The sequence below is a fragment of the Arabidopsis lyrata genome, assembly GCF_000004255.2.
Source record: "Arabidopsis lyrata subsp. lyrata unplaced genomic scaffold ARALYscaffold_6, whole genome shotgun sequence".
Lineage (NCBI taxonomy): Eukaryota > Viridiplantae > Streptophyta > Magnoliopsida > Brassicales > Brassicaceae > Arabidopsis > Arabidopsis lyrata.
In genome coordinates, this window is record NW_003302550.1 from 5,390,435 (window position 1) to 5,402,130 (window position 11,696).

The 11,696-nt window shown below is 37.2% G+C and overlaps 3 protein-coding genes across 3 annotated transcripts; all 3 read left to right on the forward strand.

Annotated features, from left to right (window-relative positions):
• The first annotated feature begins 547 nt into the window (after positions 1–547).
• On the forward strand, positions 548–3,470 carry LOC9309677 (indole-3-acetic acid-amido synthetase GH3.17). The gene is made up of 6 exons (XM_002871517.2): positions 548–672; positions 750–1,055; positions 1,379–1,480; positions 1,580–1,720; positions 1,836–2,500; positions 2,690–3,470. Exons 2-6 carry the CDS (start codon positions 766–768, stop codon positions 3,280–3,282), a joined length of 1,791 nt encoding a protein of 596 aa, XP_002871563.2. The 5' UTR covers positions 548–672; positions 750–765; the 3' UTR covers positions 3,283–3,470.
• Positions 3,471–4,517: 1,047 nt separating this feature from the next.
• On the forward strand, positions 4,518–7,872 carry LOC9307634 (indole-3-acetic acid-amido synthetase GH3.17). The gene is made up of 7 exons (XM_021023397.1): positions 4,518–4,817; positions 4,897–5,210; positions 5,414–5,515; positions 5,614–5,754; positions 5,848–6,512; positions 6,634–7,286; positions 7,779–7,872. The coding sequence occupies exons 2-6, from the start codon at positions 4,921–4,923 to the stop codon at positions 7,221–7,223; spliced, it is 1,788 nt and encodes a 595-aa protein (XP_020879056.1). The 5' UTR covers positions 4,518–4,817; positions 4,897–4,920; the 3' UTR covers positions 7,224–7,286; positions 7,779–7,872.
• Positions 7,873–8,624: 752 nt separating this feature from the next.
• On the forward strand, positions 8,625–11,423 carry LOC110227525 (indole-3-acetic acid-amido synthetase GH3.17). Its single transcript, XM_021021926.1, has 5 exons — positions 8,625–9,099; positions 9,320–9,421; positions 9,511–9,651; positions 9,802–10,466; positions 10,581–11,423. The coding sequence occupies exons 1-5, from the start codon at positions 8,810–8,812 to the stop codon at positions 11,168–11,170; spliced, it is 1,788 nt and encodes a 595-aa protein (XP_020877585.1). The 5' UTR covers positions 8,625–8,809; the 3' UTR covers positions 11,171–11,423.
• The last annotated feature ends 273 nt before the right edge of the window (positions 11,424–11,696 follow it).

Sequence of the window (11,696 nt, forward strand, 5' to 3'; positions counted from 1 at the left end):
TATGTGTTCTACCACCATTCATACCCATAGTATCATAGTCCTTGTAAAAATGAACTATCAAATCCAGTGTTCTAAAAAGCGGTCTAGGCGGTCGTCTAGGCCCCGACTAGGCGCTAGGCTCTCATGCGACGCCTAGATAACCGCCTTGACCGCCTAAAATTACATAAATCTTGTTTAATGTATTTTTTCAATTTTAATTAGAGTTTTATTTATATATATATATATAGTTATAAATATTCATATATTGTTTAATATAAATATAAATAAATGTTTTATCTAGTTTTTGTTTATAATTCATAATTTTAAGATTTATATAACTTTTATATATAATATTATATTTATAATGTTTTATGTTATAAACGTCTAAACCGCCTAAAAATCGCCTAGGCTCCGATTAGGCGTTCTAGGCGCTAGGCACTGGATCACCGCCCGCTTAGCGCCTAGCGCTTTCTTGAACACTGATCAAATCTTTCTAAAAATGGGATATCAATAGAATTTTTTTTGCTTAGCCTTTGTCAATTAATCCTATTTATGGAAAAAGAGCAAATCTTACGGCAGCGAACATATCGTCACACCACACCACTTGACTGCTTTTTCTAATCTCTCCTACAAAGCTTTCAAGCAGAGAAAGAGACAGGCCAGAGCTCATCCATCCACCTCGCTAGAACAAAGGTTTTCTCTTCACTCCTATGTAAACAATTTCGTGATAAGACTTTAAAAGGCTTAGCTTTTTGTTATTGTTGTTGCAGACAATCAAAAGCAAGCATGTTGCCGAAGTTTGATCTAACAGACCCAAAAGCTAGCCTGTCTCTTCTTGAGGATGTGACCACCAACGTAAAGCAGATTCAAGATTCCATCTTGGAAGCAGTACTTTCGCGTAATGCTCATACCGAGTATCTTAAAGGTATCCTCAACGGTCAAGTTGATAAGCAAAGCTTCAAGAAGAACGTACCCGTTGTGACCTATGAAGATATTAAGCCTTACATCGGTCGTATCGCTAATGGAGAGGCGTCTGACCTCATCTGTGATCGACCCATCAGTTTATTTGTGATGAGGTGCCTTCAAAACGATCCACCTCTTTTTTTATTGAATCTGCGATAACTAAAACAACTTCAAAGCTTTGTATATGCAAGATTTGGAGGGATGTAGACAAATTTATAGAATAGAATTTCCATAAGAGACTTGGAATCTTGGCTCTTATATATCATAAAATGTGATCGACACACATGCACATGCAATTTCATAAGTCCACTTTCTTTACAAAAGAATAGGAAATTTGGTTCGAAACTTGATACTTGAGTTGTTAATCTTTAATGATTTACATTAAAACTGAAGTGAGGAATATATAATGGATTAAGGAAAGCTAATTGCTTTGCAGCTCTGGTACTTCAGGAGGAATTCAAAATTTGATTCCTTTGACAACAGAGGAAGGGGAACAGAGGATTTTTTTTGGATCTCTCTATAGATCTCTACTCTACAAGTAAAGAGTTTTAAACTCCAACTTGTGTCTGTTTTATTGATGATACCAAAAGAAAAAGAGTAAGTAAAACCCAAAACTCATTGTATCTACGGTTTGCAGGTACGTCGAGGGGATTAGAGAAGGAAAAGCTCTCACGTTCTATTTCGTGAACCCAGAAAGCGAGACTCGCTCTGGGATACTGGTCAGGACTATGATAACTTGTATTTTGAAAAGCGTGAACAAAACCAACTCATCTCTTTGGTAAATCAACAAAACCTCTTTCCCCACGTTACATTACACAATTCACTTTTTGGTGAACATGTGCTCATTGGTGCTTACGACTGTTTGTTTATCGTGTTTGTTATATTACTTACAGGGATAGATTACAGATAAGCCCGCATGAAATTTCGACTTGTGAAGACACTACACAAAGCATGTACTGCCAATTGCTTTGTGGGCTTCTACAACGAGATAATGTAGCTCGCCTGGGTGCACCCTTCGCTTCTGTCTTCCTCAGAGTAATCAAGTTCTTGGAAGATCATTGGCAAGAGTTATGCTCAAACATAAGGACTGGCCGTCTCAGTGACTGGATCACAGACGCTCAATGTGTCTCAGGGATTGGTAAGTTCCTCACCGCTCCAAATCCGGACCTAGCGAGCCTTATCGAGCAAGAATGCAGTAAACCTTCATGGGAGGCAATTGTGAAGAGACTTTGGCGAAAAGCAAAATGCGTGGAAGCCGTCGTTACAGGCTCCATGGCACAGTACATTCCGTTGCTGGAATTCTATGGCGGTGGTCTTCCGTTGATTTCATCGTGGTATGGCAGCTCTGAATGTTTCATCGGTGTCAATGTTAATCCTCTGTGCAAGCCTAGCGATGTGTCGTACACCATCATCCCATCTATGGGGTACTTCGAGTTCTTAGAGGTCAAGAAAGACCAAAAAGAAGCTGGTCGTGATCCCATAGAGAACCATGTGGTCGTCGATCTTGTCGATGTTAAAATTGGCCATGATTATGAACCTGTTGTCACAACGTTTTCTGGTAAGTATTTCTCTTCTTTACTCTCCATATCAGAACAAGATATAGTTTTAAAATGGGTCTTTGCTTATTGTTGCAGAGTCTTTGCTTACAGAAAATGATAGAAGACAAAATAAACATTTTAATTGTTAATTTCTTAATGTGTATAAATAAATTATATGTCTCTCTCAAGATCTCCATATGATTTTACAGGTCTGTATAGGTACCGTGTGGGTGATGTTTTAAGAGTTACTGGTTTCTACAACAATTCACCACATTTCCGTTTCGTGGGAAGACAGAAAGTTGTTCTGAGCCTCCACATGGCCAATACCTACGAAGAAGACCTCCTTAAGGCAGTGTCAAACGCAAAGCTCCTGCTCGAGCCACATGACCTGATGCTAATGGAGTTTACTAGCCGTGTGGATTCGTCCTCGTTTGTAGGCCACTATGTGCTCTATTGGGAACTCGGGAGCAAAGTCAAGGACGCCAAGCTCGAACCTAACCGCGATGTTATGGAAGAATGCTGCTTCATTGTTGAGGAGTCTTTGGACCCTCTCTACAGAAAAGAACGAAAGAAAGATAAGAACATTGGACCACTTGAGATTAAGGTTGTTAAGCCTGGCGCCTTCGACGAACTCATGAATTTCTTTCTGTCTCGAGGCTCTTCTGTGAGTCAGTACAAGACGCTGAGGTCGGTGACGAGTGAAGAAGCCGTCAAGATATTGGAGGCCAACGTTGTTTCCGAGTTTCTTAGTCAGAAAACTCCGTCGTGGGGGATTCATCATGAGCTGCACTACCGCCGATAAACCCCGTCATGTTTTTTTTTTTTTTTTTTTACTTGAGGGCAGCGGATAGTTAAGAATTTTTCTTGTTTTTTTAATAAAAAATTAGTCTTCGATATCATAGTCTAAATATTCCTTTTAATGTTTGGACATATTGGAAGTTCCAATACCCGTAAAAAATAAATCTATATCAAAGGTCTGTAGTTGTAATTCGGATTCGAAAAAATCCAGATTTCTACTTTTATTGTGCAAAATCCTTAGATCATCTCCAACAGTAGTGTCTTGAGCAATGTCTCAAGATTAAAAAAACAAAAAAAATAATAAAAAAGTAGGAGAGAGGGTAGATACTGTTTCTGGTTTGAGAAATTGTGTTTCCATTTGTCCTTATATTATTGGTCAAATTCTCTTTTTATAATTTATAATTTAATTAAATAATTTCTTTATTATAAAATGGTTAAAATAATATTTTTGAGACACCCACACAATGTCAGATGGATGGAGATGGTCTTATTGTTTTATATCATAAAAAATATTAGGAATTTTGTAGACTACACTTTTATGTGCACTTTTTTTGAAAAATAACATGGGTTGAATTTTCTGGAAATTACTTTTTTCTTTTAATGCGAAAAGATATATGTATCATAATCTGTTTTACCGTCATTTCCCGTACCCATCTGCACGTCTGTCCAAATTTTAAATTATTTTAAATATTCAACAATTTTAAAGACTATTTTTTCTTATTGTCTTTTCTACGTAGTTGTCTGATAACAAAAACAAATCCACTCATTCATTCTGTTTACACCAAAATACCAAACTCATATGAATTCAAATTATGAATGTTATACTAAATAAATATTTACAAACATTACTTTGTACATACATGCGAATCCGAATTTAACTATATATGACCAAAACAACAAAATAATTTATATTGAATTAAATTTTATTAGATTAAATTTTTAAAAATATGAAATCTCGTACATATGTGCGGATCAGAATCTAGTTTTAAATTACATTTTCATCCAAAATATATTGTATTTAAGTTGTAATTCAACTAGAATTATTTTAACTATTTTCAAAAAAAATTTTACCCAAAAAAGAAAGTTTCTATAAATTTTCAATCATACCCATAGAATCTTTCGTGAAAGTGAGATAATACCATAATCTTTCCAAAAATGTGATATATATACCATTGTACCATCCAAAATCTAAAACAGTAAAACACTTGTACCACAAGATTGATGACCGTAGTTGTAACCACATGGTTTTTGTCTGCATTGTTTCTAAAGATTGGGGGAAAGGACAAAAAAAGAAGAAGACAAAAGCACTTAAATCATACTTTCAAAGTTTCAACATGTCACTGATTTCCATTTTAAAAGCTTTTATCTCCTCGTAGTGCTCACCAAAAGGTTAATTAATCCTCTTCCTGAAAAAATATCAAATCTGGCAACTCATCCACAATATTACGCCACCGAACATTTCGCCACACCACACATTTTGTCTGCTTTCTACTTCGCCAGAGAAAGTGGCCAGAGCTCATCTACTTCGCAAGAACTAAGGTTTGTTCTTTCACTTTCTTGTAAGCAATTTCATTGGAATGACTTAAAATCAGGGTTTTCTTTTTGGATATTGTTGCAGACAGTCAAAACGCAGCAAGCAATCATGTTGCCAAAGTTCGATCCAACAGACCAAAAAGCTTGTCTGTCTCTTCTTGAAGATGTGACGACCAACGTAAAACAGATTCAAGATTCCGTTTTGGAAGCAATACTTTCACGTAATGCTCGTACCGAGTATCTTAGTGGTTTTCTCAACGGTCAAGTTGATAAACAGAGCTTCAAAAAGAACCTACCCGTTGTGACCTACGAAGATATTAGGCCTTATATCGATCGTATCGCTAATGGAGAGCCGTCTGATCTCATCTGTGATCGACCCATCAGTGTACTCTTGACCAGGTATCTTCCAAAAAAATTCATAGCTTTGTACTTATAAGTTAAATGCAAGATTTGAAAGAATTTAGACCAATTGTTGACTAGAATACCCCACATTGGATTTTCTTATTTCCTCTGTTTTACATAGAGAAATTTGGTTCATAACTTGTTGATACATGAGTTTGTTAATCTTCAAAAAAGTACATTAAGGAAGATTGTATTTGCAGCTCTGGTACTTCAGGAGGAGTTCCAAAGTTGATTCCTTTGACAACAGATGAATTAGAACAGAGGATTTCGTTTGCTTCTCTCTATAGACCTCTACTCTACAAGTAAAGTTTCCAAACTCCAATTTGTGTCTGTTTTATTGATGATACCAAAAGAAAAGGAGTAAGTAAAACCCAAAACTCATTGTATCTACGGTTTGCAGGTACGTCGAGGGGATTAGAGAAAGAAAATCTTTCATGTTATATTTCGTGACCCGAGAAAGCGAGACTGCTTCTGGGATACTGGTCAGGACTATGATAACTTGTGTTTTGAAAAGCTTGAAGCCATCTAACTCTTTTATCTGGTAAATCAATAAAACCTTTGCCCCCACGTTACATTACACAATTCATTCTTTCTGCTACTGTTTCTTTTATTGTGTTTGTTATATGACTTACAGGGATCAAACACAGATAAGTCCGCATGGAATTTCGACTTGTTCAGATACTACTCAGAGCATGTATTGCCAACTGCTTTGTGGGCTTCTACAACGAGATAATGTAGGTCGCCTTGGTGCACCCTTTGCTTCATCCTTCCTCAAAATAATCAAGTTCTTGGAAGATCACTGGCCTGAGTTTTGCTCCAACATAAGGACTGGCCGTCTCAGTGACTGGATTACAGACCCCCAATGTGTTTCAGGGATCGGTAAGTTCCTCACTGCTCCTGATCCGGAACTAGCGAGCCTGATTGAGCAAGAATGCAGTCAAACATCATGGGAGGCAATAGTGAAGAGACTTTGGCCAAAAGCAAAATGCATCGAAGCCATTGTTACCGGTACCATGGCACAGTACATTCCATTACTGGAATTCTATAGCGGTGGTCTTCCTGTGATTTCAACTTTTTATGGAAGCTCTGAATGTTTCATCGGTCTCAATCTCAATCCTCTGAGTAAGCCTAGTGATGTGTCGTACACCATCATTCCATGTATGGCGTATTTCGAGTTCTTAGAGGTCGGGAAAGACTATCAAGAAACTGGTCATGATCCTGCCGAGAAACCTGTTGTAGTCGATCTTGTCGATGTTAAAATCGGCCATGATTATGAACCTGTTGTCACAACGTTTGCTGGTAAGTAATTTTTTTTTCTTGTTTACTCTTTCAATTTCAAATTAGATGACATGTTAATTCTTTTCTTAAATGTGTATCAAAATTCTTTTTGTTTCTCACAAGATCTATATATGATTTACAGGTTTGTATAGGTACCGTTTAGGGGACGTTTTAAGAGTGACTGGTTTCTACAACAATGCGCCACAATTTCATTTCGTGGGAAGACAGAAAGTTGTTCTGAGCATCGACATGGACAAGACCTACGAAGAAGATCTCCTCAAGGCAGTGACAAACGCGAAGCTGCTGCTCGAGCCACATGACCTAATGCTCATGGATTTCACTAGCCGTGTGGATTCCTCCTCGTTTCCAGGACACTACGTGCTCTACTGGGAACTCGGGAGCAAAGTCAAGGACGCAAAGCTTGAGCTCGACCCGAATGTTTTGGAGGAATGCTGCTTCACCATTGAGGAGTCACTTGACGCTGTGTACAGAAAAGGACGAAAGAATGATAAGAACATTGGACCACTTGAGATTAAGGTTGTTAAATCTGGCGCTTTCGAGGAGCTAATGAATTTATTTCTGTCTCGAGGCTCTTCTGTGAGTCAGTACAAGACGCCGAGGTCGGTGACGAATGAAGAAGCGGTGAAGATATTGGAGTCGAACGTTGTTTCCGAGTTTCTTAGCCGGAAAACTCCATCGTGGGAGCTACATGAGCTGTACTCCAACCGATAAGACCGCGATCACAATTTTTTTTTTTTTTACTTCATCGTAGGATACTTAAGAAAGGTGAAACATTGTAGAACCAGTGCCGGTCCGGCATATATGAGTGCCCTACGCAATTCCTAAATAACATGCCTTGTTCATATCACACTTCTAGTGGTGACATAAATCTACGAATTGAAACAAGTAAAAGAAAAAAAAAATTAAACACTTAACCAGTAAAAGTTATAAACTAAAACTGTGAAACAATTATCAAAAGAAAACAGAAAAGTCAAAAAGAAAATTAAAAAACTAAAGAAAACTAAGAAAAATATTATAAAAAATTTTAACAACTGTATGGTCGTTTTTTTTTTCTTTTCTCTAGAGTTTATGATTTTTTTTACTTAAACCTTTAGTTGTTTTACTTGTATATGAAAAAGCCCACAATATTTATCTAAAAAGACCCTACACAAAAATTCATAGTATAAACATATATGAAAAAACTTAAGAAATTTTTATCTGAAAAGGCCCTCAAAATTTGAGGCCCGAATCAGTGGCTTCACTTGCCTGTCCTATGGGCCGGGCCTGTGTAGAACCTAAAATAAAACTTAGCAATGATGAGAAAATTACTCTCACTTGTTCAACCAGTCAAAGTTAAATAGTGTAACAATCTTTTATAAAATGGGATATCAAATAGGAGTATAACATTAAGTTTGTATAAGTTGTAACCATCCAAACCCTCTACTACCGCCGGATTTTTGACCGACCTTATCACATGGTTTTTGTCTGTGTTATTTCAAAAGCTGAGATCATCTTTATTGAGAGGTTCTTAGCTTAGTTCTTAGCTCATGAATGATTAAAATTAAAGGTTGAAATGTTGATTTTGCTAAGGAATGGTTCTTAGTTAAGAGCAAAAAATTGGCTTAAAAGCAAAAAGTTGGTTTAAGAACCAAAACTAAGACCTCCCCAATAATGTTGCTCTGAGAGGTACATGTCGCTTAAAAACTTAAGGACTGGTCAAAAACGTTACACGAAGACAAAAATATGGAAAAATCACATAATCATATTTTATTCATAAAAATATCATTTTGGCATGTTTTACATATATTAAAAAGCTATGTAAATATTTATTATACTTTTTTTTTTTCTAATAAAACTTAAATAGTAAAAATAAAAAGGTATTTGTTTAAAAACTGTATTAAAAATATAAAATGACATTTTGTATTAAATAAAATAAAATCTTAAAACAATATTTTTGTGAACAAAAAAAAGTAGAGTACTACGTTTTGGACATGCACTAAAAAATCTAATGTCAAATTTTTTTAAAATAAAACAAAATACATGTGTCAATACCCAATGAAAACCTTTATCTCCTCGTAGTACACAAATTGGATTCGTTTACTCATCCTTTGTAGATGCTCTTTCTGAGAAAGAAACAAAATCAACTCATCCACAATTGCCGACACCATAACATTTCGCCACATCACACCTTTGGTCTGTTTTATCCAATCTCTCCTCCAAAGTTTTGAAGCTTTTAGAGAGGGGCCAGAGCTAATCCAGAACAGAAGTTTTGGTTTTTTTTTTTTTTTTTTGCGGACAATAAAGAGCAGTAAGCAATCATGTTGCCAAAGTTCGATCCAACAGACCAAAAAGCTTGTCTGTCTCTTCTTGAGGATTTGACCACCAACGTAAAGCAGATTCAAGATTCCATATTGGAAGCAATACTTTCACGTAATGCTCGTACGGAGTATCTTAGTGGTTTCCTCAACGGTCAAGTCGATAAGCAGAGCTTCAAGAACAACGTACCTGTTGTGACCTACGAAGATATTAGGCCTTATATCGATCGTATCGCTAATGGAGAGCCGTCTGATCTAATCTGTGATCGACCTATCAGTGTACTCTTGACCAGGTACCTTCAAAATAATTTCAAAGCTTGCATGTTAAAGTTAAATGCAAGATCTTGACTTGAAGTTCAGAGGAAACTTGAAATCTAACAGAACCTAAATAAGATTTGCCCCATTTGGTTCAATACTTGTTGAGACATGAGTTATGTACGATAATGTAGATTAAATTAGAGTATAGTTTATTATAAAATCTGTAATGATTTAAGGAAGCGATTGTACTTGCAGTTCGGGTACTTCAGGAGGAGTTCCAAAGTTAATTCCTTTGACGACAGAGGATTTGGAACAGAGGATGTCGTTTTCTTCTCTCTATGCACCTCTACTCAACAAGTAAAGAGTTACTCCAAGGTGTGTCTCTTTTGTTGATACCATAAAGAGTAAATAGTAAAACCCAAGTCCGTTGTTGTTACTGTTTGCAGGCACATCGATGGGCTTAGCGAAGGAAAATCTCTCATATTTTATTTTGTGACGCGAGAAAGCAAGACTGCCAATGGGTTGATGGTCAGGACTATGGTAACTAGTTTTTTGAAAAGCATTAAACCAACCAGTTCATTTCTTTGGTAAGTCAATAAAACCCTTACTTGCACGTTACATTACATAATTCAGTCTTTCCACAAGTACTTAATTGAAGTGCCTGACCAATCCCGGGGGTAAACAAGCTCTTTGTTACTGCTAGTGTTTCTTTAATGTGTGTGTTATATGATGTACAGGGATCGATTACAGATAAGCCCGCACGCGATTACGACTTGTGCAGACACTACTCAGAGCATGTACTGCCAATTGCTTTGTGGGCTTCTTGAAAGAGATAATGTTGCTCGCCTTGGTGCACCCTTTGCTTCATCCTTTCTCAAAGTAATCAAGTTCTTGGAAGATCATTGGCCTGAGTTATGCTCTAACATAAGGACTGGCCGTCTCAGCGACTGGATCACAGACGCGCAATGTACTTTGGGGATTGGTAAGTTCCTCACTGCTCCAAATCCGGAACTAGCGAGCCTGATCGAGCAAGAATGTAGTAAAAAATCATGGGAGGCAGTATTGAGGAGACTATGGCCAAAAGCAAAATGCATCGAAACCATCATTACAGGCACCATGGCACAGTACATTCCATTGCTGGAATTCTATAGCGGTGGTCTTCCTTTGACTTCATCGTTTTACGGCAGCTCTGAATGTTTTATGGGTGTCAACTTTAATCCTCTGTGTAAGCCTTGTGATGTGTCGTACACCATCATTCCATGTATGGGGTACTTCGAGTTCTTAGAGGTCGAGAAAGACCATCAAGAAGCTGGTCATGATCCCACAGCGAAAACTGTGGTTGTCGATCTTGTGGATGTTAAAATCGGCCATGATTATGAACCTGTTGTCACAACCTTTTCTGGTAAGTCATTTTTTCAAAATAAATGTCCTTTTAAAATTATTTTCCAGTCTTCGTTTTTCTTAGTGTGTATCAAAAATCTATACGTTTCTACAAGATCTATATATGATTTTACAGGTCTGTATAGGTACCGTGTGGGGGACGTTTTAAGAGCGACTGGTTTCTACAACAATGCGCCACATTTCCGTTTCTTGGGAAGACAGAAAGTTGTTCTGAGCATCGACATGGACAAGACCTACGAAGAAGACCTCCTCAAGGCAGTGACAAACGCAAAGCGCCTGCTGGAGCCACATGACCTGATGCTCATGGATTTCACTAGCCGTGTAGATTCGTCCTCGTTTCCAGGACACTATGTACTCTATTGGGAACTCGGGAGCAAAGTCAAGGACTCAAAGCTCGAGCCTAACAGCGATGTCATGGAAGAATGCTGCTTCACTGTTGAGGAGTCTCTCGACGCTGTGTACAGAAAAGGACGAAAGAATGATAAGAACATTGGACCACTTGAGATTAAGGTTGTTAAGCCTGGCGCTTTCGACAAGCTCATGAACTTCTTTCTGTCTCGAGGCTCTTCTGTGAGTCAGTACAAGACACCGAGGTCGGTGACGATTGAAGAAGCCTGGAAGATATTGGAGGCCAACGTTGAATCCGAGTTTCTTAGCCGGAAAATTCCGTCGTGGGAGTTACATGAGCTTCACTCCGGTCGGTAAAACGGCAGATATCTATGAGATTTGAGGGCAGGAGAACATTATTTAAGAAGTAGCAAGATGTACTTTAGGTTATGAAAACTCGTCTATGAAGTGAGTCCGTGAACCCGAAAGAAGAATTCTCTAGATCTCGAAATATTATCTTAGCATATTTACTTTATGGTTTAGAAAAATTTATATTATATGAGTGTTAGCATTATGTTATTGGATAATATATCCTGATATGAAACACAATTCAATATTAATGTTCTGTTCATATTATTTGACAAGAATTTTCTTAATCTAAAATGATATCCAGTTTTGCCATAGTTGTATTACGAAATATACTCTGTTGACAAAAATAAACGTTTACTCTTTAAAATGTTAGTACAAAATATCCTTCTAGGCTATTTCGTAATTGAAAAAACATAGTTTCTAGGCTCTCTGTTTTTTTCCAGCCAACAAATGCTCTGCTTTTAAGTTTTTTCTTTAGTTGACCAAAGGCAGGGTTTTTAGTTTCTTTTCCCACATTGTAACTATGTTTAGTCGA